This window comes from Schistocerca piceifrons, chromosome 2, assembly GCF_021461385.2.
Source record: "Schistocerca piceifrons isolate TAMUIC-IGC-003096 chromosome 2, iqSchPice1.1, whole genome shotgun sequence".
In the NCBI taxonomy this organism is placed as follows: domain Eukaryota; kingdom Metazoa; phylum Arthropoda; class Insecta; order Orthoptera; family Acrididae; genus Schistocerca; species Schistocerca piceifrons.
Genome location: NC_060139.1, coordinates 135,788,461 through 135,816,295, shown reverse-complemented (window position 1 = coordinate 135,816,295; position 27,835 = coordinate 135,788,461). Strand labels below are relative to the sequence as shown.

At 37.2% G+C, this 27,835-nt stretch overlaps 1 protein-coding gene across 1 annotated transcript in view; it reads left to right on the top strand.

Moving 5' to 3' along the window:
* LOC124776487 (TBC1 domain family member 20) overlaps positions 1–23,122 on the top strand; it is a 119,001-nt gene extending 95,879 nt beyond the window's left edge. The window contains exons 7-8 of the mRNA XM_047251503.1: positions 2,640–2,749; positions 20,908–23,122. Of these exons, the coding sequence (XP_047107459.1) occupies positions 2,640–2,749; positions 20,908–21,130 (333 nt within the window). The 3' untranslated portion in view covers positions 21,131–23,122. The remainder of the gene's footprint in view (positions 1–2,639; positions 2,750–20,907) is intronic.
* Positions 23,123–27,835: the final 4,713 nt, after the last annotated feature.

Genomic DNA, 27,835 nt, shown 5'->3' with positions numbered 1-27,835 from the left:
GGTATGAATGTTTAAAAATCAAATATAAAAAAGTGTTGCAGATAGTAATTTGAGCTGATAAGAGAGCAAAAGCTGAATATGAAAAATGGTTCAATGCACTTCAGTCATATGAAGTGGCCATAGTAATTGTGTACAATGACAGAAAGCCAAAATCCCAGAATAGTAGATTATTATCGGATAGTTTATGATAAAAATGTAAGTTTTTGGGGAATGACTAATGGCATCTGCAGATCTTTGCAATGCCCACAGTGAAACTGTCAGGTAGGATGGTTCCAATATTATCCTGTTGCTCAATAAGGTAAAGCCTTACAAATTTGAAAGCTTTTTTGATTGCCTGTGAGCAGTCTTATCATATAAGAATGGTTCAGGAATGAGAATTGCAGGTATCAACATGAAAAAGTAGTAATTTGTAATATGAAATTGACAGGATAGGTATTTCACAGCACAAAATGTACTCATAATGGACAGATGTTTTTATAATTGTAATCTGGATCTGAGTATACCAATGATGGAAAAATACCAATTTTATGTCAGGACACAAAGATCCACACCAACACCTGTCCTGACTATAACTCATTCTCCATTAACCTTTATATTTGAGAAATCCGCTAGGGGAGATGGACTCTTCAGAACCCTAAAATTCAGTTTCAGGTGGCTTCTTGGATAATATTGATCAGAGAGATTGGACATCCTGTGTTGCTCCTCTTAGTGACTGCAAAATGTGCTTAAAGATGCAAAATTGGGTCATTTGTTACTCAAGACTTATTTTCAATTATATCAGATCAAGCAGCTTGGTCTGCATATTCATTGTCTTACAGAAATCCAGTTGGGTCCTATCAGCTTTGCTGTACAAAATGCTTAACCTGTTTTACAGGTCCCCACTCACTTAATTTCTATATCATTTTTGCATGTGTGTGATAGTTTAAGGTAGACAGCGTGTTGCAATTTCTTTGTTTATGAAGCTCTTTCACGGGAGAAAATTTAGTATTTTGGCCTCATTTCATCCTCTTTCATTTTGGTGCCATTGTGGTCATCAAGCTTTATTTGACTGACTGATTTTTACTTAATAACAAACTTTTAACTTTTTTCACAATTGAGTTGGTAAGATCTTCTTTGAAATCTGTTGGACACTTTTGTCCATACTCTTATTTTGATTTTACTAGGTTTTTGTTTGCCAACATTGGTTTGGAATGGTTTGAATCTGCTATGCAGTTTTGTCTGCTGTTGTAGTATCATGCTGATATTGTTATTGAACCATGGTGTGTTTTCCCTATTACTCATTTATCTTCCATGGCACCAAATTTCTAGCACATTCAATAAGTCCGAATCTTCCTGTTGACCTAGAATCATGAAATTTGTAAAAAAGCAAGATTTCACAGTACAAGTAAAGAAAAAGTGTGAAAATTGTTAATTTGAAATTATCACCTGAAAGAATATTTTTTGTCATTTTTTGTGCGCCTGCCTGGCCGTCCATCTGTTAAGATGCCCTTTTTCTTGGGAACAGATAGGTGTACCAAATTCAGATTTACGTCACACATTAAGTTGTATGGTCCCTTGGCAGTATAAAGCATTTAAGCTCCTAAGTCAATGCAGTCAAAAGATACAGCTATTTATGTCACATATTTTGATACTCGCAAAGTCACCAATCAAAATCTATTGATTAACTATAAATTTACATAATTAAGTTTGTATGGAACTGTCAGTGCACAGATTGTACTCCTGCCAGGCCAGTTTAATTACCTTTAAAAAAAAATGCTGCTAACATATATTATAATTTGTGGATTGCTGCCACTTTGTTTTTAGTGTGATTCATGCTTCTGTGTTTACTTATCTTATAAAAGATTAGTTCCTCTATATTTATCTCTGTAAAAAGTTGCAGAGATTAGTTTTTAGGATATTATTTTATTGGCAATGTTAAAACCACTATACATGTGCATTTATGCCTCAGCCCTGCCTACAACCCTCTCTTACTTATTACTGTTGTTGAATTGTGTTGTTGTATAGTTACCATTCAGACTAATAAGTAGGATAGAATAATTGGTATGCTGCAGGACAGGAAAAATACTAATTTTAGAGTTTGACAGACATTGTACAGAAATGTAGATTTGGGGTGAAAATGAGTGAGGAAGTATTCTGTATCTACTAAATTAAAAGGAATTGTTACTACCTGTACATGAGCTGTAAGAAAAATGTCCATGAATCAAATGTAAGTTGCCATACTTTCTGGCATAAGGTTAAAAGACAGGAAACTTAGAAAAAGTGTAGATAGGATTAACAACAGATGGTTTGAGAGAGATTGCCAACAAGTTATTTAGTTTAGTTTTTTGAGAATGGAGGAGGGGGAGAGACAGTCTCAGAGATGCTGTGAATTTATTTTGTTGGCATTGTACACTTTCTCAAAAATTTGACATTTCAACCACCACATTAAATTTCAAGAGATTTTTAAGAGCAATTTCAATATTATTTGCTGTAGGCTACAAAATGTAAATGGTTTTTAATATAATATGCCCTGTTTAGTATTTTATTGTAATTATGTACAAAGGCAAATGTTGTGCCCATATATTTTAAACCTTCAATAAAGTAGAACGTAAGCAGCAACTCATGTTGTAGATATGTTTTGTAATAAAAATCTCAATTAGATTCCAGATGATTTACCATTTGAAGAACTATTAAAAAAGACAAGTGACCTATATCTACAGTACCCACCAGAAAGTATTGAAGCAGAAGTTTCTGAGAGGTCACGTAGAGAGTGAGTACAATTATTTATTACATCTCTATAGAAGATTAAATTTCTAAGTCTCGTATTTAACCATTTCATTAACTGAGAGAATTTCGAGGATTAATTTGGCCATATGTCATATGAAGTACACTTCTCTTTCCATTCTGGGTTTAAATATGTATATATTTAGGAACTTGTTGTATTGATAATGGCATAGAATATGTCAGGATGAGAGAAATTTGCATTGGTAACATACGAGGAACTGTAACATATGCGGCATGCTAAAGAACAAGCATACATACTTTGTAACTTGTTGCTAGTGCAAATTGTACAATTACTATCAAATTAGGGAAATATTATTCAGAGGGAGAATACATTGCAGCATTGTCTTCCAATTATTTTGGAAAGCTATATTACTGTCCTCAGCATTTTATTCTCATTCTTATTGCAACATATCTTTTCTTGCATTTTTTGTGAACCCTTTGTGTCATTAAGAGATCGAACTGTGCAATCTCTTTATGGTGATGCTCTCATACTCCTATTAATAGTACAATATAAGGAGCAATTCAGCTAAGCTGTTCACCTCAAATACTATATTTGCTGTACCACATAAGTTATCATTATTCTGTTTTCATCCAAATGAACTTGAAAAAATCCTCAAGAAATAATGTATTTCACAGATATATTAATTACATAGATTCTGGTATCAACTTCACCTTTTCAAATTGAACTATAGTAATTTCCTCTGTTAGAATTGTAGGAGACAGATTTTATTATGATATGCTCTTCAAAGCCTGACTGGTAGTTTTGGAGAAATTACAATATTTAGAACTTAGGATTTATCTGTTTTGAACATAAAACAAACTGTGGTCTTACATGGAAGTTATTATTGTTACACAGAACTGCTGTGTCAGGCATTGGGTGCTAAGCCTGATACAGTTAAGAAGGTCTACTTACAAAAGTGGAATAGAAGAGAAAAGTTTAATTTAAAACTGATACTAATCACATATAACAATGAAAATAATCAATTATTGACAACATAATGTGATTGGATCGATAAAAAAAACTACTCACCAAGTGTCTGCTGGAGAACGCACACACAAAAAGATTTTACTTGTAGAAGCTTTCAGAGCCAGTGGCTCCTTCTTCCAGCAGAAGAGTTGAAGGAGAAGGAAGAACGGTGAAGGAAAAGGGGTGAAGTTTGGGAAAGTGACCCAGAATCCCGGGTCAGGAGGGACTTATCAGACATCATTAGTTAGATTCCTTCTCATCCTGTCTGGTAAGTCTGCCCTGAACCAGGGTTCTGGGTGACTTTTCTAAAGTGTATCCCTCTCCTAACCCTCCAGTCCTTTCCCTTCACCCCTCTTCCTTCCCCTTCAACTCTTTTGGTGGAAGGAGGAACTGTTGGCTCTGAAAGCTTGGTAAGTTAAACCTTTTTTCTGTGTGTGTTCTCCTGCCACCACTTGGTGAGTAGACTTTTTTTATCTATCAAATTACATTATACAAACAATGGAAAATCCAGGATGGAATGTAACAATATTGTGAAAAGATAGTGACTACTCACCATATAGCAGAGTTGCTGAATCGCAGGTAGGCACAACAAAAGACTATCACAAAAGCTTTCAGCCAACAAGGCCCTTGTGAAAAATACACACACACACGACTCTGTGGTCTTGCGTGCACGCGTGTGTGCGCACACCACTGTTTGGTGAGTAGATTTTTTTATCTATCAAATTACATGAACAAACAGTGGAAGATCCAGGATGGAATGTAACAAAGGTCTTGTTGGCCAAAAACTTATTTTGTGACAGTCTTTTTTTTTCATGCCTATCTGCAACTCGATATTTCCACTATATGGTTAGTAACAACTATCCTTTTCATAATATTGATAGAATTACATGATACTAATCACAGTTTGTCACATGAGGTTGCAACAGAGACTTGAGGTATACACATTATTAAGCAATATATGTGTGTCGTAAGTTTAATCTGCCTCTCATGACCTCATCATAGTCCCTAATTTTCCTTCCTTTATGAGTTTGTCAAGATAAACATTTACATTGAAGAATAACACAAGCAACAGCAATCAACAGAAAACTATGAAAGAGTGTGGTTGTAAACATTACCTTAAAACTCCGTTTATGTTCCTCATGTGCTAGAAGCGCCCACTGTCTACTGCAATGTGTGTTTGAAAGTGATGGTGCAGGGACAGCAAGATAGATTGAAGAAATTCCTTTTAGATATCATTGCTGTGACTGTGTAATGTTTTAAATCCTCTTGAATACTCAGAACTTGTACATAGACTTCATCTTTGAGTTTATCCCAGAGCAAAAAAGTACAATGGTGTCAAATTGGGTGGACATCCAGGCCAACTGGTAACATCTTCACATCCAGTCTGACCAGTAAAGAGCTGGTTGAACACTTTCCTGCAGGTACCACCACATACATGTATGAATTTCAAATGGTATCTGCTCAATGAGAGTCAGTAGAAATTGAGTAATGAATTGTGCGTATCTTTTACTTGTTAAAGTTTCTTCAGTGGAGTAATGAGCAGCCACATGGTCTCCAGTAATCCTGCACACTCTGCTGCCTCTGATATTCAAATTGCCTCAGCCATTGTGGCCCAGTAACGCGTATTTCTTACTATTTGTACTCTAGCTCATCAAAGGATTTCCTCCAAAACCTAATAAAGTTTTCATTCTATTTTGTGTGTGCCTGTTGACTAAACACTTCTGCTCTCCAGTGGGCGTGATTTCCTATACTCTTAAATTATTCACACTCAGCATTCCATGATCTGTAATGGTACCTTCGGTAGCAAAGAGAATTCTTTGAAGAAAGAACCTGTTGTCTCAATGTCACATGAGAACTGAGTGACAAAACCCAATGTGTCTTCTGCAGTCTCACTGTTTAATCTGTTGATGAAGTGACACGTGAAACAGATGGAAGCTGTTTGCATGCAGTGTGAACAACATTGGGCTAACTTATTCCAGAGGCACACAAAATTTCTCAGGGGCTAACACATGGATTATCAACAGCAGTTAGTAAACCATCTACTACTACATGTGCTCTACTCATTGCAGGCGTGTTCCTTACCCTCTACATAGTATTCTGCTGTCCTTCCAATAACAATGTTTTGCACATAAGCTGAATTATCATTCTTGTTGGATATTGTCTGTCATGATACCTTTGTACATACAGCTCTTTGCATTTCTTCTGCATTCTCTGTAATGAAGTGTCTTATCCAGCTTCTTGTGGTTTGTGAAAGAATTTTTTTTTTTTTTTTTTTTTTTTTCAAACTAACCAGCACATGACTCTTTTAATGACACCGACAGAATGAAAAATAAATTTCTTCTGTACCCCTGTTATACTGATATCACAATGGTGCAGCATTGTTTCCTCATCATCCTATGTGACTTATTTCCTTATTTAAGACCATAATCAGTTTCATGTTCATAACAGATACAGCCTAAGATCTAAATATTGTAATTACTCTGAAACTACTAATTGCATTTTGAAGAGTGAAATTCCATTGAATTTCTCTCTTTTAGAACTAAGATACTAGCAGCAGAAATTACTATAGTTCCATGTGAAAAAGTAAAATTGATATCAACATCTCTGCAATTTGTAGAAGTATTAAGAGACTATACATCATTTAATGAGGGCTTTGTAAAAATTCATATGTATGAAAACAGAATTAAAATATAGTAACAATTCTGGAAATATTTGAGGCAAACTGTTTAGCCGAATCACTGTTTATATTAACTGATTAGTTGGTCTGAGGGATACAATGAGTTATAGTCTCCAGCACAACTATTCTTCGTGAAGTTATTTTTGCAAGTAGGTGCTTAATTACATCTTTAAATATGTAAGGTGGCTGTGTGTAGTGTCCCTAAATACTCATGTAAAGGTTACAGTTTCCACAAGTACAAATTTGTGGCAGCTTCTTGCCCATGGGTTTACAAATTATCTCTTAAGGCCAAATAATAATAATAAATGATTAACAGCATTTGGTAGCAAGAGGCAATGGAAATCACTACATTATAGCAACTAAATTCTGCCCACAACATGTGCAGATATTTCATGAAAGAGCTTTCATAGAAAGGGGAAGTAAGTTTTATCATTTAAAATGCCTCTATGTGAGTAATGGCCTGGGAAGGAATGAATAAGTCTAGTGGGTGGAATTATTAAAAGTTCAATGTTTGTGGAGAAAATAGGAAAATTGAAGAGAGGCAGTAATAGGAAGTTAATGTTAGTAGAGATTAGTGAAGTGAAATGATGATAGTGTAATCAGTGAGAGTTATGCTCAGGAACATGGATAGCAATGAGAATTTCTACAAACAACTCAATGACTGGGTTGAAAACTCAAACCAATGCCAGCCACAGTTGTAAAGATTGACACATCAGTGTCACCAAACACACTCAAGTAATAGATGGATGATGATAAAGAAAGGAGAATATTGACTTTATTTGATTACTGCAGGGAGGCAGAAAACAACTGTGGTCTTAGCCCACTGTTGCTCACACCAAAACTAAGTTTATTGTCCAGTTTTGTTCCACAGGGACACGATTTCTTCAGGATGTAAAGAAACCAATATTCTGAGTCTTTCACCATACAACATTTTGCATTGGAAAGTTAGGTGTGGTACAGTTTCGTACTCCTTACCACATAGTCTATACTTAGGGGCTTCTTTCTCTGTACTAATTGTGTGTAGGTGTTTATTAAAGGCCCAGTGGCTATTCATAGATATTAAAAGTTTGATGTGTCTTCTGTTCAAGTCATGGATTACAGAACTTCTCTTGAAACATGGCTATGGCATCATTAGTTTGCCAGATTTTTATTTTTGGATCATAGTCCAATATTCTATGTGCTGCCTCCTGATACAGCTAAGTAGTTTTTATTTTACTGTTGCTTTAGTGATGATTAGGACAGGTTCTGGTCCAATAAACAGAGTAGTCGCACCTGTCCTGGCTAGTCTATTAGCTTGTTCATTGCCCTGAGTGACCAGGGTCCCACAGCAGATTGCTTTCCCACAGTCTCACAAGCACTTCATGACATTCTGCAACAATCTTTGATCTGGTTGCAGGTTCTGATAGAGATTTCAGAGCTGCTTGGTTGTCTTAACAAATGTAAATGCTATGGTCCTTACAGCAAATATGCAATTTGCTAGCTGGTATTTCCATCAGGAATACTGTGGCCAGCTTTCCTAGAAAGATTGCTCTCTTTAGTGTAGGTTGTCCCAGCCCCAGTGCCTTGGAATGAAAACAACTCCACTGGCCTTCAAGCATGAGAAATGAGTCCATTCGATAGGCTGATACTAAACATACTAAACGCGCTACATAGGAATCTAATTAAACCCTTCCCTGCTTTTTGTAGTAAAGCTGGAAAAATTGTCTGGGTCTTGTGACCTGAATTGTCAAAAAATTCCCACCACCCAGTGTATCTTTTGATATCAATACATTCTCTGGCAGATTTCCAGTTCTCCATTTGATCACCTGTTTAGCCCTGCCTGTCAGGGACTGACCCCTTGTGTTATATGCCAGAGAGCATTGAGGGAAGTGAACCTTGAGAAGTATATCCAGTGTTTCATTTGCTTTTCTTGTGTATCCATCATCATCCTTGCTTAGAGTACCTCCTGGATTAGTCTGTGTACCCCGAGTAGCTGTACTGTAAAATTCCTCACATAATATCTGTCAGGATGATAACTTCGCCTGCTTGATCACACGGTTGTGTTTTACAGGACTGTCCCAGTATTTTGCCCATTGTCCTTTCTTGTATGGTTGAACAGTCTTATTACCTACTTCCTTTGCAATTCCAGATTTTTGTTCCACCAAGGTACATTTCTGTTTGTGCACTTTTGGTGATCAGGCAGTTTTCTAAATATGAGGCCGTAATGGCATATTTCACTGCAGTAGTGTAAGTGTGTTTCCCAGTTTCTTGTGTCGGCTTTTTCTGGGTCTGTTTATCCACAGAAATGGGAGTAGTAGACTCCTCCATTATTCTCTTGTTCTTTGTCTTTGAGGTAGGAATGTAATTACCCCCTTGACTCTGAGACAGTCACTTTTTTGGAGGTCTTATGTTCAAGACCTTTTCGTTCCCTTCTTTATCTTCCTTTTCCTTTTGTTCTTTGAGAAGTTTTCTCTTCTGAGCTCCAGACAAGGATTTGATCTTGACCTGGTCCAACTTCTCAGTAACACTTTCCACTTCTTGGACTGGTGTGTCACCTGATCCAATGATAGAAACAGTTTCTATTGATTCCAGCCCTATTGCTTGGTTGTATGATCTCATAGGTTCCTCAGTTTTTGTTTTGTTATGTGTTCTCCATTTTGCTCACACGAGAATTGGGAATTTATTTGGTCAACACCACAGAACCCTATGTGGAGCAAGGCTGATTACTGGGGGATTTCACCTGGCACCTTGAGGCTCGATTAATGCTACATCTTCCCATGTATCACACACCCTTTGACAAGGATCACATCACACCTTGAGTTGGATATCACGGGAGTTGCGGAAGGACTGTGGGAGTGGATGTGGGAGAGATGGGGTATTGTGGGACACTCTTTGGCTGGTTCATCCACTGAGGCCTTTCCAGCATGGGTGATTGTTTAGATGAAGCAAAGCTCTCAGCTTTTCTAGAACATATAAGCGTCTCCACCCACAGAGTCAGTACTTTGACAATGCGGGTTCCCCTAGAGAGGAAACAAGAAGAATACAAGAAACTGTCAAATGCTTGAAAAACTAATTTTTTATGGAGTTTGGTACACTGTGGTAGAGGTAAGAAAAGAATGCTGAATGATGGCGAATAAAGGCTAGATGAAATACATTAATTCTACAATATGGTGGAAATAGTTATTTCAAACATGCCATTCCAAAATCACAAGTGTTTTTTCCATGTAAAGACCAGACACTGCTGCAGTATACTAAAAAGACCATATCATGGTTACATAAAGATTAAAGAATCATACAGTAGGTGACAAAGCATAGGCGTACTTGAGTATATATGTGGATTCAGATAAAAGCCTGTTGGTAATGAAAATAAGACCATGATAGTACTGACATGTTCCAGTTGGTGTTTTAATACTAATTTCTGGAGGCGAGAGTTGTCCAAAGGACTGGCATTAAAACACATCAGTAACAGTTGATGAGATGCACTTAGAATTACTAAAACTGCTGAGAAGTGCAGGGACTAGGTGCTTATCTAGGTATCACTTATTTATAAAAAGGGATTTTCCATCAAATTTACAGAACAATATTGTCGCAACATTAGTTTATAACACAGTGGATGGAGATGATTTTGGTTTCCGTAGTTTAAGGTACTAGTGAAACAATTTTGATCTTGCACCTTCTGACATTTTTGGACCAACGGAATAAAGAGGGAATGTGCTGTTAGAAATCATGAGAAGCATGAGGATTGAATACAGACAACAATCAATAATCTAGAAAACTTGATGTGTTTAAGAAGAAATGAATAAAAAAAAATATTTCAGAAAAGGGATAAAACTGCAGGGACAGAATGTGGCAGTGTTAATCAACACACATCAGCCCAAAAAAACACGGAAGACATAGAACTGTTGAATGGAACTTTGATGGAACATGGACTGAGGATAAACAAAGGAAATGTGAAAGTGATGAACACACATAAAAAGGATATCGACTTAGTCACTATCAAAACTGGGTATTTTGAAAATACAGGAAGTAATGAAACTGTGCTGCACAGGAAGCAGTGTAACACCAGGTGGCTGAAACATAAGAGCATCAGAAGCAGATTGTCACAGGTGAAGAAAGATTTCTTCAGTGAAAATAGTCTACTTTTATAAACATTTGTGTTGTTACTTGAATAAGTCAAATTGGCTATCTGTAATTGATTACATTTATTGGTTTCAGAAAATAGCTTTACTAGTCAATACCACAGTTAATTATTTTTATTGATTACTAACTTCAGCTAGAGCTTTTAGCCACCTTCAGATATGGAATTAGACAGAAAAATGCAGATAAGGAAAAATGGTATAGTACAAACTGCCAGTAGAATAGTTTCACACAGGATATTCCCCGATATTCCCTGTCAAACCCCCCTTTTCCCCCTCCTGTGTACAATAGCCAACCCGTTGGACACATTATCATAAATTTTGTGAAAGCTGCATTGCTCGATCCTACTATATAGCTAGATGAAACATAAAAGTAAAATTGCATAAAAATATATTTACATGATGTAGTAGTATTAGGATGCACTGCGCCATCACTTCAGGAGAAAAGTTGAAACTACATAATGCTTACCCAAGACTAAGATTGTCGCATCTACTGTCTAGTAACATTATATTAAATAATCTCACATCTGCAGAATGAAATCACAATCAACGTACTATGTTACTGTAGAGACATAGCATCAGAAACAACACATAATTTTCACTCAGTTGTTTGAGGGTGTCGTATGTTCTACATCTACATCTACATCTACATTGATACTCCGCAAGCCACCCAACGGTGTGTGGCGGAGGGCACTTTACGTGCCACTGTCATTACCTCCCTTTCCTGTTCCAGTCGCGTATGGTTCGCGGGAAGAACGACTGTCTGAAAGCCTCCGTGCGCGCTCTAATCTCTCTAATTTTACATTCGTGATCTCCTCGGGAGGTATAAGTAGGGGGAAGCAATATATTCGATACCTCATCCAGAAACGCACCCTCTCGAAACCTGGACAGCAAGCTACACCGCGATGCAGAGCGCCTCTCTTGCAGAGTCTGCCACTTGAGTTTATTAAACATCTCCGTAACGCTATCACGGTTACCAAATAACCCGGTGACGAAACGCGCCGCTCTTCTTTGGATCTTTTCTATCTCCTCTGTCAACCCGACCTGGTACGGATCCCACACTGATGAGCAATACTCAAGTATAGGTCGAACGAGTGTTTTGTAAGCCACCTCCTTTGTTGATGGACTACATTTTCTAAGCACTCTCCCAATGAATCTCAACCTGGTACCCGCCTTACCAACAATTAATTTTATATGATCATTCCACTTCAAATCGTTCCGTACGCATACTCCCAGATATTTTACAGAAGTAACTGCTACCAGTGTTTGTTCCGCTATCATATAATCATACAATAAAGGATCCTTCTTTCTATGTATTCGCAATACATTACATTTGTCTATGTTAAGGGTCAGTTGCCACTCCCTGCACCAAGTGCCTATCCGCTGCAGATCTTCCTGTATTTCGCTACAATTTTCTAATGCAGCAACTTCTCTGTATACCACAGCATCATCCGCGAAAAGCCGCATGGAACTTCCGACACTATCTACTAAGTCATTTATATATATTGTGAAAAGCAATGGTCCCATAACACTCCCCTGTGGCACGCCAGAGGTTACTTTAACGTCTGTAGACGTCTCTCCATTGATAACAACATGCTGTGTTCTGTTTGCTAAAAACTCTTCAATCCAGCCACACAGCTGGTCTGATATTCCGTAGGCTCTTACTTTGTTTATCAGGCGACAGTGCGGAACTGTATCGAACGCCTTCCGGAAGTCAAGAAAAATAGCATCTACCTGGGAGCCTGTATCTAATATTTTCTGGGTCTCATGAACAAATAAGGCGAGTTGAGTCTCACACGATCGCTGTTTCCGGAATCCATGTTGATTCCTACATAGTAGATTCTGGGTTTCCAGAAATGACATGATACGCGAGCAAAAAACATGTTCTAAAATTCTACAAGAGATCGACGTAAGAGATATAGGTCTATAGTTTTGCGCATCTGCTCGACGACCCTTCTTGAAGACTGGGACTATCTGTGCTCTTTTCCAATCATTTGGAACCCTCCGTTCCTCTAGAGACTTGCGGTACACGGCTGTTAGAAGGGGGGCAAGTTCATTCGCGTACTCTGTGTAGAATCGAATTGGTATCCCGTCAGGTCCAGTGGACTTTCCTCTATTGAGCGATTCCAGTTGCTTTTCTATTCCTTGGACACTTATTTCGATGTCAGCCATTTTTTCGTTTGTGTGAGGATTTAGAGAAGGAACTGCAGTGCGGTCTTCCTCTGTGAAACAGCTTTGGAAAAAGGTGTTTAGTATTTCAGCTTTACGCGTGTCATCCTCTGTTTCAATGCCATCATCATCCCGTAGTGTCTGGATATGCTGTTTCGAGCCACTTACTGATTTAACGTAAGACCAGAACTTCCTAGGATTTTCTGTCAAGTCGGTACATAGAATTTTACTTTCGAATTCAATGAACGCTTCACGCATAGCCCTCCTTACGCTAACTTTGACATCGTTTAGCTTCTGTTTGTCTGAGAGGTTTTGGCTGCGTTTAAACTTGGAGTGGAGCTCTCTTTGCTTTCGCAGTAGTTTCCTAACTTTGTTGTTGTACCACGGTGGGTTTTTCCCGTCCCTCACAGTTTTACTCGGCACGTACCTGTCTAAAACGCATTTTACGATTGCCTTGAACTTTTTCCATAAACACTCAACATTGTCAGTGTTGGAACAGAAATTTTCGTTTTGATCTGTTAGGTAGTCTGAAATCTGCCTTCTATTACTCTTGCTAAACAGATAAACCTTCCTCCCTTTTTTTTATATTCCTATTAACTTCCATATTCAGGGATGCTGCAACGGCCTTATGATCACTGATTCCCTGCTCTGTACATACAGAGTCGAAAAGTTCGGGTCTGTTTGTTATCAGTAGGTCCAAGATGTTATCTCCACGAGTCGGTTCTCTGTTTAATTGCTCGAGGTAATTTTCGGATAGTGCACTCAGTATAATGTCACTCGATGCTCTGTCCCTACCACCCATCCTAAACATCTGAGTGTCCCAGTCTATATCTGGTAAATTGAAATCTCCACCTAAGACTATAACATGCTGAGAAAATTTATGTGAAATGTATTCCAAATTTTCTCTCAGTTGTTCTGCCACTAATGCTGCTGAGTCGGGAGGTCGGTAAAAGGAGCCAATTATTAACCTAGTTCGGTTGTTTAGTGTAACCTCCACCCATAATAATTCACAGGAACTATCCACTTCTACTTCACTACAGGATAAACTACTACTAACAGCGACGAACACTCCACCACCGGTTGCATGCAATCTATCCTTTCTAAACACCGTCTGTACCTTTGTAAAAATTTCGGCAGAATTTATCTCTGGCTTAAGCCAGCTTTCTGTACCTATAACGATTTCAGCTTCGGTGCTTTCTATCAGCACTTGAAGTTCCGGTACTTTACCAACGCAGCTTCGACAGTTGACAATTACAATACCGATTGCTGCTTGGTCCCCGCATGTCCTGACTTTGCCCCACACCCGTTGAGGCTGTTGCCCTTTCTGTACTTGCCCAAGGCCATCTAACCTAAAAAACCGCCCAGCCCACGCCACACAACCCCTGCTACCCGTGTAGCCGCTTGTTGCGTGTAGTGGACTCCTGACCTATCCAGCGGAACCCGAAACCCCACCACCCTATGGCGCAAGTCGAGGAATCTGCAGCCCACACGGTCGCAGAACCGTCTCAGCCTCTGATTCAGACCCTCCACTCAGCTCTGTACCAAAGGTCCGCAGTCAGTCCTGTCGACGATGCTGCAGATGGTGAGCTCTGCTTTCATCCCGCTAGCGAGACTGGCAGTCTTCACCGAATCAGATAGCCGCCGGAAGCCAGAGAGGATTTCCTCCGATCCATAGCGACACACATCATTGGTGCCGACATGAGCGACCACCTGCAGATGGGTGCACCCTGTACCCTCCATGGCATCCGGAAGGACCCTTTCCACATTTGGAATGACTCCCCCCGGTATGCACACGGAGTGCACATTGGTTTTCTTCCCCTCTCTTGCTGCCATTTCCCTAAGGGGCCCCATTACGCGCCTGACGTTGGAGCTCCCAACTACCAGTAAGCCCACCCTCTGCGACTGCCCGGATCTTGCAGACTGAGGGGCAACCTCTGGAACAGGACAAGCAGCCATGTCAGGCTGAAGATCAGTATCAGCCTGAGACAGAGCCTGAAACCGGTTCGTCAGACAAACTGGAGAGGCTTTCCGTTCAGCCCTCCGGAATGTCTTTCGCCCCCTGCCACACCTTGAAACGACCTCCCACTCTACCACAGGTGAGGGATCAGCCTCAATGCGGGCAGTATCCCGGGCAACCACAGTCTTAGTCCGATCAGGGGATGCGTGGGACGAGCTGGCCGTCCCCGACAAACCCCCATCCGGACCCCCACAGTGATGCCCATTGGCAACAGCCTCAAGCTGTGTGACCGAAGCCAACACTGCCTGAAGCTGGGAGCGAAGGGATGCCAACTCAGCCTGCATCCGAACACATGTTACCCATAAGACGTAGCATCAGTAAACAGTAAGGAAAATGTTTAGGTGATACACCATTTATTAAATATGAATAAATTGTATAAGGTTTACAAGAACTGTATCTAAAAAATGTTTATCATTGGACACTGCTGCTAAGAATGTTGATGTAAAACCCATGACACACTTCCAAACTGTGTGAGGCATCTTATTACTATGGAACAAGTTGTTACAGAGTTCATATTAATTTTACTCTTTTATATGATTCTGTATTTTTTTATACCTGAATAGTTTTAGTTACTTACATATTGTTACATAGATAATACAAATGTTGTTACAGGTATTTTGAAATATATTTATATGCCACTGACAGCAATGGGTTTTAATTATACAAATTTTCCATATTCTTTCTTGTTATTGAAATAATTTTTATTGTAATTGCTATAGATAGTAAATTGTTCAGTAGTTTTTCACTTCAGTGAATATTCTACCAGTAGAGCCATCTTGCAAAATGTTGCTTTCTTGCAAACCCTGACACATATCATCATGTAGTATTGTCCCTGCCACGAGGCAGGCATCATTTTTTACCAATGCTACATTTCATGTGTAACTCATTCTATAAACTGGATATAATAGACGGAAACATTCCACTATAAACTGTGTTGTTCATACTTCACTTGTGGAATCTATGTAGTACAAGACTTGCACAAGCAATAAGACATCCTCATATAACTGAATGAAAATAATGTATTGTTTTCTGATGCAACATAACATATTGTGTTAGTTGTAATTTCACTGTGCACATGTGGAGATTATTTGCTATAATGTTGTTATGCAGTGGATGCAATGATTTCTTAGTCTTGAGTAAGTAGTAAGTTTCAGTTTTGTTTTTGTTATGACAACACACTGCGTCATAATAGTTGCTCATGAAGTAAATATGTATTTTTAGGTGTCTTTACATTAATGTTGGATTGAGCTACGCAGCTTGCATAAAATTTATGATGGCAGGTCCTAGATGAGTGATGGTATACAAGGGAGGGGGCGAATGCTGTAGTATATACATGATTATGCTGTAGAACTATTGTATTAGCAGTTCGTGTCAGACCATTTTTCCTTACGTGCAATTTTCTGTGGAATTACAGATCTGAACAATTTTAGCCAAAACTAGTAATCAATAAAAATGACAAATTGCGATCCACACCAATAAAGGATTTTTTCTGATTACAGTAAATGCATTAATATTTACATAGAACTGAGCAAAAATTTCTAAGGCATTGTGTCTAAAGCACAGCACAGCATTGTGTGAAAGTGAAAAAAATGAGTTGTAGGAAAATTACAGAAAAGAACTGGAAGCATTTGAAATATGATGATATTGGAAAATGATAAAAGTTAGAGTGAAGAGGTATAATTAGAAAAAAAAGGAACCAATTGAATTATTGTGACACACACTCATCGTGGTTTGGCTGTATGTCAGTAGGTATTTTGCCGATGATGATGATGATGATGATGATGATGATGTCACTGTAAAGAATCCACTGCATGCAGTGTTCTCGTGTTGTCCATATTGCTTGTATTGAATGTCTGAAGTAAAAACATCTCCACCTTATTCTTTACTTATTATTATTATTATTATTATTATTATTATTATTATTATTATTATATCTTTCCTTTCTCAGACGTTATGTGTGGTTAAAAATGGAAAGTGATGCGGACCTTGATCAAGCGTGACTTGCTTTTAACTGTACGGTATATGTTACATTGCATTTAGGAACTTTTGGGTAATTGAACAAGTATCAATAATTACAGATTTCTGTAGTTGTATATATAAGTTTGGATGTAGCTGTATTGCTTTGATGTACTGGTGGATATTGTGTGGTATGACTCCTGTAGTTGATAGTATAATTGGTATGATGTCAACTTTATCCTGATGCCACGTCTTTGACTTCCTCAGCCAGTTGGATGTATTTTTCAATTTTTTTCTCCTGTTTTCTTCTGTATATTTGTTGTATTTGGTATGGATATTTCGATTAGTTGTTAGTTTCTTCTTTTTATTGGTGAGTATGCTGTCAGGTTTGTTATGTGGTGGTGTTTTATCTGTTATAATGGTTCTGTTCCAGTATAATTTGTATTCATCATTCTCCAGTACATTTTGTGGTGCATACTTGTATGTGGGAACATGTTGTTTTATAAGTTTATGTTGTAAGGCAAGCTGTTGATGTATTATTTTTGCTACATTGTCATGTCTTCTGGGGTATTCTGTATTTGCTAGTATTGTACATCCACTTGTGATGTGATCTACTGTTTCTATTTGTTGTTTGCAAAGTCTGCATTTATCTGTTGTGGTATTGGGATCTTTAATAATATGCTTGCTGTAATATCTGGTGTTTATTGTTTGATCCTGTATTGCAATCATGAATCCTTCAGTCTCACTGTATATATTGCCTTTTGTTAGCCATGTGTTTGATGCGTCTTGATCGATGTGTGGCTGTGTTAGATGATACGGGTGCTTGCCATGTAGTGTTTTCTTTTTCCAATTTACTTTCTTCGTATCTGTTGATGTTATGTGATCTAAAGGGTTGTAGAAGTGGTTATGAAATTGCAATGGTGTAGCCGATGTATTTATATGAGTGATTGCTTTGTGTATTTTGCTAGTTTCTGCTTGTTCTAGAAAGAATTTTCTTAAATTGTCTACCTGTCCATAATGTAGGTTTTTTATGTCGATAAATCCCCTTCCTCCTTCCTTTCTGCTTGATGTGAATCTTTCTGTTGCTGAATGAAAGAGATGTATTCTATATTTGTGGCATTGTGATCGTGTAAGTGTATTGAGTGCTTCTAGGTCTGTGTTACTCCATTTCACTACTCCAAATGAGTTGGTCAATATTGGTATAGCAGAAGTATTTGTAGCTTTTGTCTTGTTTCTTGCTGTCAATTCTGTTTTCAATATTTTTGTTAGTCTTTGTCTATATTTTTCTTTCAGTTCTTCTTTAATATTTGTATTATCTATTCCTATTTTTTGTCTGTATCCTAGATATTTATAGGCATCTGTTTTTTCCATCGCTTCTTTGCAGTCGCTGTGGTTATCCAATATATAATCTTCTTGTTTAGTGTGTTTTCCCTTGACTATGCTATTTTTCTTACAATTGTCTGTTCCAAAAGCCATTTTTATATCGTTGCTGAATACTTCTGTTATCTTTAGTAATTGGTTGAGTTGTTAATTTGTTGCTGCCAGTAGTTTTAGATCGTCCATGTATAGCAAATGTGTGATTTTGTGTGGGTATGTTCCAGTAATATTGTATCCATAATTTGTATTATTTAGCATGTTGGATAGTGGGTTCAGAGCAAGGCAGAAGCAGAAAGGACTTAATGAGTTTCCTTGGTATATTCCACGCTTAATCTGTATTGGCTGTGATGTGATATTATTTGAATTTGTTTGGATATTAAGTGTGGTTTTCCAGTTTTTCATTACTATGTTTAGGAACTGTATCAATTTAGGATCTACTTTATATATTTCCAATATTTGTAGTAACCATGAGTGGGGTACACTATCAAAAGCTTTTTGGTAATCAATGTATGCGTAGTGTAGCGACCTTTGTTTAGTTTTAGCTTGATATGTCACCTCTGCATCTATTATCAGTTGCTCTTTACAAATTCGTGCTCCTTTGCAACAACTTTTTGTTCTTCATTTATAATTTTGTTCTGTGTTGTATGTGTCATTAATTTCTGTGTAATGACTGAAGTTAATATTTTGTATATTGTTGGTAGGCATGTTATGGGGCGATATTTAGCTGGGTTTGCTGTGTCTGCTTGATCTTTAGGTTTCAGATAAGTTGTTCCATGTGTACGGGTATCAGGGAATGTGTATGGGTGTGCAATGTAACTGTTAAATAATTTAGTTAGATGTGAATGTGTTGAGGTGAACTTCTTTAGACAGAAATTTGCTATTTTATCTTTTCCAGGGACTTTCCAATTGTGAGTAGAATTAATTGCTTGGGTGACATCATGTTGGAAAATTATCACTTCAGGCATTTGTGGTATCATCTTGTATGTGTGTGTTTCTGCTTGTATCCACCGTGCATGCCTGTTATGATGTACCGGGTTTGACCATATGTTGCTCCAGATGTGTTCCATGTCTGTTATGTTTGGTGGATTGTCTATTTTAATGTGTGTGTTATCTATTGTCTGGTAAAATTTCTTTTGGTTTGTGTTGAATGTTTGGTTTTGTTTCCTGCTATTTTCACTTTTTTTGTATCTTCTAAGTTGTTTGGCCAATGCTTGTAATTTCTGCTTCTTTTCGTCTAATTGCTCTATCGCTTCTTGTTGTGAGATTTTACCTAACCTTTTTCGTTTTTTTTCTGACATTTCATTTCTTATAAATTGTGTTAGCTGTCCGATGTCTTTTCTCAGTTTTTCTATTCTGATCTGTAGCCTGTGTTGCCATGCTGGTTTTGTGGGTTTCTTCTGTGTGTGGGTTGGTTCTGATTCTGCCTAGTGTGTCTATTTAGTGTAGTGAGTGCTCCTATATAAACCAGCAGTTGTAACTCTTCCATAGTTGTGTTTTCATTTATTTTGTTGTGTATGATTGTGTTGATAGTTGTTATTGTTGTTTCGACTTGTGGGTTATTTGGCGGTCTATGCAAGAATGGTCTAATGTCTGTATTTGTGTCTTTGTATTCTATATATGTCAGCTGAAATTTTTCTTCTATATCTAACATGTGTGTCACTTCGTGTTCTATTTGTGCTTGTTCTGGTGGCTGTCTTAAGATTTCGTTTTCCTCTGATTGTTTAATTGATGCGTGGTGTTCTTTGTTTGTTTGCTCTGGGATGGTTCCTAGGTTTGTTGCTTGGTAATAACAGAACAAGAGGTGTCAATTAACTTCATCTGACCATCTCATCCTCTGTCTTTGTTTTCCTTCTAGGGTGGTTGCAGGAAGCATATCCTGCAAAACACCTCTATTTGGACTTAAATCAGTTTCCAGTTGGCTACCAGTGTTGTTACCATTGTGGGCGGGCATAGGGTTCAAGCGTCGTCCCCAACCATGACGGCGCTTGTCCGAGGCTTCTTTAGTTCTGTCCTGAACCAACTCATCACACTAAAAGGGGGGTTAGCCCTATTAGTGGTTTGTTCTTTTCGTTGCCTTTTACGACTGGCAGAACATACCGGAGGCCAATCCTTTCCCGGGCCTCCACGGGATTTATTATTATTATTGTCTTCACTTTCTCAGACGTTAAGTCCGGTTCAAAATGGAGTGACGCGGACCTTGATCAAGCGTCACTTCCTTTTAACTGTACGGTATGTGTTATATTGCATTTAGGAACTTTCGGGTAATTGAACATGTATCAATAATTACGGATTTCTGTAGCTGTATTATTATTATTATTATTAGTAGTAGTAGTACTATTATTATTACAATAATGGAAATACCAGAACAGAATTAGTGTGTTAGGGAAGGTTGACTACTGACCTGTGATTTACTGATGCACAATGAAAGATGTACGTGACAGCACAAAGGCATTTCTAGATTTTGAATTATCATCCCTTTTCTAGTTTAAGTACACACTCTTACACCAACATCCACAAAGGCAACTACACACTGACCCCCATAGTCACAGCAATATTCACTGATTGAGGAGTGTGTCTGCTTCTCTTTTGATGCTTATTATATTAGTTATTTGATAAAGATCTTATTTTTTAATTTACATTTTGATTCCCACAGTTTTGTTACATGTAGATTTTGAGTGATCTATTATTTACTTTTTATACTTTTTCACATGCTTCAATAGTTAAGAGATCTTACATGGTGATTTCAGTTGCAAGTGAGAAATACTGTGTTGTTACAGTGTTACATAAATCATACGCTTCAGTATGTGATATCCACAATAGTTGTTTTTAACAAGTATTTTATTAATTAACAAACTTTCTTCCACAGGTCGAGACCAAGGAGATCTGTTGTTCCACAGAGACCTTTGCCACCACAACAGTTCAGCACGCTCTGGAGGTGGTTGGAGTGGAGTGGAGTAGTGCATCAAGGAGCACCTCGCCGAAAATTCACAATGCTTGTTGTTCCAGTTGTTACCACATTAGTTGTCATTTACGCCTATTGTAAAGCAGCTGAGGCATACACTTTTGATCTCGTCACATCAATAAGATAGTAAAAGTAGAATCAAGGACAACTGAAACTATATAAGTGTTAGATTCATTACAGATTATTTGTTGGGCATTTTAGCAGAATCATGCCTTTTTACCCGTGCAATACTCCAACAATACTGTTTTTCAATGTTACAGTCATTGTACCTGATGGCATGATCTGCATCTGTGGGTTGCTAGAACATTACTGTATTCTGACAGATGGTATATATGGTGCTAAACATGGAGTACCGTGTTTGATGCTAGTGAAATTAAGAGGCACGTTTGTGTGCTGAGGCTACATTCGTATCAAACTTGTCAACATATATAAAGAGCGACTTATTTTTCAAAAATTATAGGGTGTAAAGAAGATTTGTGAGAAATACAGAAATGTCTTTACTTGAGTGTTGCATCGGTTTCATAGAATGTGCGAATAGTCTGCCTGAAAAAGGCCCCAATAGTTCAGAAAGAATGCTAATATTTTTATATGATTCCTTTAGCAATATATGCCACTACTGTGTTTCTTTTGTGATCAGGGACTAGTGTACAGCTATAGTTATGATTGATTCCTCAAAAAATTATATGTTCTGCACATATTCAACCCTGCAACAGTGGTTTAGACACAGATCTGAAGAATGATGAAACTCGAACTTCAAATGATGGATACTGCATTTATCTGCTTTTGTAAAACAGTAGAGGACTGAAGAAATAAGTATATATCATGATTGTTACATAATACTTGTTGATATGTACACATGCAGACCAGTGCCCATGTTTTTCACAAGTGCGAAATAATGTGTTCACAGTATGTGGCTTTTGTCATTACAATACTGCAGATTTGTACTGTACTTGTTTCCAAGTAAACAGTTGAGCCTTCAATAACAGCAAACATTAGAAAGTAATGACTTAATCAGTGACTATAATGCACATTCAAAAACACCATACTACTAAACAAATGAAGCAAAGTTGTGATTGACAGTGAAGTTTGGAAATATACATTCCTTGGTGTGGTATCTTTGATCATGAAAGATCTGTATTACTACCAGTTGTCTCACATTATTAAAAAGAAAACTTGCTTATGTTCATGAAGGGTCTAAAAGTTTTCGACCATAATTTCCATAATAGGTACTGTTAAAATTAACAGAATTGTGAAGACTGATCAGTTACTGTTTTTCTATTGATATTGCCTTAATCAAATGATTTTGCATAGAAAGAAATTACAGTCTGCAATGGCACTAAACCACATTTATCAGGTGCTTTGAATCTTTCTGAACGTGTATGTCAGTTTATGCCAATTGTGTTATATTTATTCCTATACAAATACTTAATTCGGTGCAAGGAGTAAGCATTGAGATAAAGTACATACTTGTGAAGACTGGCTCAAGTTACTATCCTCTTCTAACTTAATGCGGTAATTTCTATACCATTACAAGTGTCTGTTCCTGTAACTTCAGTGCACATCATCATTAGAACCATTACTTATGTATCTGAAAGTGATGAATTTATTTCTAGACTATGAAGTAAACCGAAATAATTGTAGTTTAGAGAATGAAAATGTTTTTAAACAAATATGGCTTTTAATCATAGGATTATTTTTTCTTGTAGTATTCTCATCCACATTATAACTTAGTCCTATTTTGAACAATGTATCAAATTTGGTCCTGTGGCACCTGTGTATTGCATTTTACCTTCAGTTTGATTTGATATCTCAATCAACAGCAGAGTTTTGAATAATCAGTACTTTCTGCTGGAACTTTCAGTAGCTGTCAACAGATTTCTGAAAGCAGAAGCATAGAGATTGTTTCAGGCAGAATTTATATCTGTGTAGAGAATATTGATTTGTCTCTCTGCCCATTCAGTGATTATAAATATACTGTTACATTCTTTTAAGGCCATTTGCAAACTAAGTAGTGCCATAATTGTTGTTGTTGTTGTTATTATTTGTTACTTCATGCTTTTCCTGTTGAAGACACTATTTCCTAACACTTTACTGTATTCTTACAATTTTTACCCCCCCGCCCCCCCCCCCCCCCAACACCAATTTTTTCAAGAACACTGAGTATTAATCGCATTAAAGACCTGGAGGAGATAGAAAATTGTCAGAAATGGGACACAATGTATAGCTTTTGAATGATTTTTGATGTCTGAGCTCTTGTGAAATAACAAAAAAATAGCATAGACACAAGAGACACCAATAATATTACTGTATTAGATGTTGAAGTGACACAATTCACGCTCTGTGGACAAACACTGCTTCTTGTTAAGAAATCATGTACCTGCAGACCTCACTTCATTCATGGTGTAATATATCAATGAAAATAATCAGTTTTTGGAAATATAAGTAACTGAACAGACAAAAGTTTATTCAACCGGTGGCAGCAGGAGAGCATACGCATAAAAGGCATTACAGTTTGCTGGTTTTCACAGCCAGTGGGTTCTCCTTCTGGCAGAAGGGTTGAGGGGGAAGGAAGAGGGGTGATGGAAAAGGGCTGGTGAGTTTTAGAAAAAGTCATCCAGATCCCCGGGTCAGGGGAGACTTACCAGACAGAATGAGAAGGAAAGACCAATTGTTGGGGACTGCGATGGATGAGATTTGAAAATCTCAGAGCTTAAAGATGGAAGATAGGGTAATATGCAAGGCAGAAATTAGTGTTAAAACATCTATCATGAGTTAATAAGAGTAAAGATCTAAGTGCATTACATGTGATAAAGGTGGGAGGGGACAGTGAAAAAATAGACAGGGCAGAAAATGAAAGATGTAGAAAACTAAAAGGGAATGAAGAAAGGAATAGTTACTGTGAAGGAATGCTGAGACTGAGGAAGTAATATCAGTCTTGCATATTGCCCTATCTCCCACCTTCAAATTCCCAGATTTTCAAATCTCATATGCAGTTTTTCCTTCCCATCCCATCCGGTAAGTCTCCCCTGATAGCAAACTGTAATACCTTTTATACGTATTTTCTCCTATCACCACTTGGTGAGTAGATTTTTTATCTATTTGATTACTTATATTCATTGATGGTGTATTTTGTTTTGGTTTAGTGTTTCTTTGATTTGACTTAAATCTTGGATGCTGGACCAACAAAACTGTCTTTTTTTCTGAAGACTGCACAGTACTGGTATCAGTAATTGTGATCTATTTAAAATTATAAGTTTTTATCTAAATTTTGCTCATAAAATTCTTGTAACTTATCCATGTTACTTTAGAAGACTGTTTCACATATGTACTTGCTTTCATTTTTTGAACAGTAGCCTACTGAATTCATGTGCATTGCTAGTTAAATAACAGAGGTAATGGTTACATTTTGTACAGAGGAGGAAGTAGTGTTGTACTGCTAATTATACTTCTGGTTGGGTATTTGCCTTTTAAGCTTCAACACTCAAACAAGATTTAAAGTACTGCTTATTTCGTTCCATGTGAAAATTTTTTTTTCTTCTTTGGTTTACTCATCCTTCTGAACAGTATTCACATGCAAGAACGAACTTCGTCTTTCATGATTTCTCAAATGTCGTTTATGTGCACGTAATATGCTTGCCATTCCCTGCCACTTCTCCTGTTCTCTGTATTACTGTTTAATATTAAATCAGAATGAGAGGGAGACATATGCAGTTGAGAATTAAAAAGTCAGCATTTTACATAGAATTTGCACTGAGAGAGGAAAAAGTTCACTCACTAAAAAATTATGAGTTTATTTGCTCTAATTATACATTTGTGTTGCAACATTATTATTGGGACTGAATATGCACTGGCAAAAGAAAGAAGTAAAGGATATGAAACATAGTTCAGGATAGTGAAACGTTTAGCTTCACAACTGAAATAGTAGTAACTGCAAGTGTTTATTACTTTCTGGAAATTATTTGGTTCCAAAGCCTTATGATGACCCAATAATTTACAAGTGTGATAAATGGGAATTTAATGACTAAATATTTCCTTTTATTCTTTCAAAGGATTACATGATGTTTCACTTATTCCAGTTTTTTTTTTTTTTTTTGTTGTGAACTGCTACTATAACTGGATAAGAAATTTAGACATTCTAAAAAGAAGTTATTAATAATGAAACATTAACAAATGGTAAAACAAGAGATTATTCCCAATATTCTTTCTTCTTTTAATCAAAATAACTGAAATATTGTGGTCTCTGTAGGGAGAACCCTAACATATTTATGATTTTGTGGATTATCAGGTGTAGAAGTATGAAATGTGAATTTTTTGTCAAAAAAAAAAACAAAACAAAAAAAAAGAGTTAAATTCAGAAGAATGGCAAGTAGTGCTTTATTCAAAGTATGCTTCGTTATTTGTTACACATTTTTCCCATCTTTCAGGCCATGGTGACTGCCACGCCAGTAAAATTTTTCCCTTTTGCTGCAACCCCTTCGTCGAGCCATTTTTTTTTTTTTTTTTTTCCACACCTTCATATGAACCAAACCACTGCTCAGCATCTGTGTGACCCATCGATGCACACAAATGGTAATCAGCAGGAGCCAAGTCTGGTGAGTAAGCTGCATGGAGTAGAACTTCCCAGACAAGTACTTCCAGCGTGTCGCAAACCAGTTTTGCTGTATGTGAAGGACCAGTGGCAGGAAGAAAATTACTTTGTGTTGTCTCTTAGGCTATTGTGGCATTTTTTTAAGCAGCAAATGGTTCATATTAAGTCCATTGTTGTTGGTAACACCTAGTATTAAGTTTTGCCAGGTTTTAACAGCTTATAATAGACCATGCCCCTCTGGTCCCACCCAACACAAAAGAGTATCGCCTTCTTGGCAAAGTGATTCAGGCTTGCGAGAAATGTGGATGGTATGCTTGGGTCTAATCATGATTTTTGCACTTGAGCTTCTCAAAATAAATCCACTTTTCATCCCTGTAACTATACACTGCAAAAATAACTTCCTTTTGTATCAAGGGAGCAAAATCTCAAGTGTTTTTGTGCTTTTCCATTTGCCTGTCATTCAACTCAGGTGGTACCCATTTATTGGTCTTCCGAATCTTTCCCATCTCTTGTAGTAGATTGGAAACAGTTTGTTGACTAATGCTCAATTGCTCAGTGAGTTGTTTTTGTGTTTGCGAATAATCTTCATTCGACAATGCTTCCAATTCCACATCTTTGTATTTTTTTGGCTGTTTTCCATGTTCCTTGTTTACAACATTGAAGCCACTAGTTTTGAAATACCGAAACCACTGTTCACGGATAACTTTCAATGGAGCATCTTCACCATAAGCTTCTTGGAGTAATTGGTATGATTCAGCAGCTGTTTTCTTCAAATGAAAACAAAAAATTAATGCTGTCCATGAATGCTCTTTGTTAGATATAAATATTGACATATTGAACACAACACTGTACACATACTTTTCCAGTTTATCATTCCTGCATGTCTGACGCATGATAACACAGTAAAATGACACGTGTCAAATCTTTATAGCACAAGTTGCATTGATGCTACATCTGTCGTCTGAAATCCGCATTTCATACTTGTACATTTCAGAGTGTAGTCATTTTACTGTTGCATTGTCAGTTCATAACATATTGTACAAGATAGAAGTGGAGTAAATTTTGTCCTTATTTGACAATGTATCTGGCATTTTAATTGAGAAGATCAATAGTTAATTCAGACACACTGCATTATTTCAACAGAAAACAGAATAACATTGTTTCCATTTATATATAGCCCAAGAACAAACTGTGTAAAAAAAATTATTACATTCACTCTATTTGCTTACATGGCATATCCCAATTAAATCTGATCATTTTATTTTTTGTTTTTAAAGCTTGTTTATTTATATTTCTTATTGAAAACTTGAATTCATTATTTTAGGCAATTATAGCCATTCTAGTCATTTACCATAAGGGTTTCAGGTAGTTTTGTTACTGTGATTTTACTGTTAATTGAATTATAATAATCAGATTTTTAGAATATCAGCAGTGGAAGTCTGGAATTTGTTTAATTCAAATATTAGAATTTGTGGTTACTTTTTCATATCATGTACATGATGGCACATGTGATATTTTGGTTTATACATTAGAAAGACCAGTATGAAACACTTACTGATGTATGATATGAGTAAGAAATAAGTTCTGCAGTGATTTGGTGTTGGCTGTTAAAATTCATGACAGATTTTGTAATTTGAAATGTGACAGTATAAATAATTTGCTTTTTCTAGTAAAATGAATATTTTACACTGTTTTAATGTGCACCTCTCTGTATTTATGAAATTTATTCAAAAAGTGATTACCAAAAAAAGTGAAAATCAACATCTAGGACATGCCATTTTCCAAAACTGAAAAACCAGGGCAAATGCAACAGAACCACAGTTCTAAAAGTAAGCAGCTAATTCCTATATTTCGTGTAAGAAGACTTTGATTAGGCTGAGGAGGCCAATGGGCAACAGGTAGAGGAAGTTTCACCCCATCAGCGGCCATTCCTGTGGTGGATACGGGAGATTTCTGTGGCCATTAAATGCCAAAGAAGGGCATTCCAGCAATATAAGTACCCTCCATTGAGAGACACTGTTACCTTCAATATCTCTGAGCTGGAACTCATGTCATTATAAAAACACAAAAGGAGGAACACTGGGAATGTTTTGTATCCATCTTTAGAAGCTGTAACTCCCTCACATAGACATGGATCGATTTATGGCATATTTGTTGTCAACAACAGGAAATGATATACCAGGCATCTCTAAGGGTGGAATAGTGAAATCTGCCCTACTGTCATCACCAACTTTCTGGTGAGGT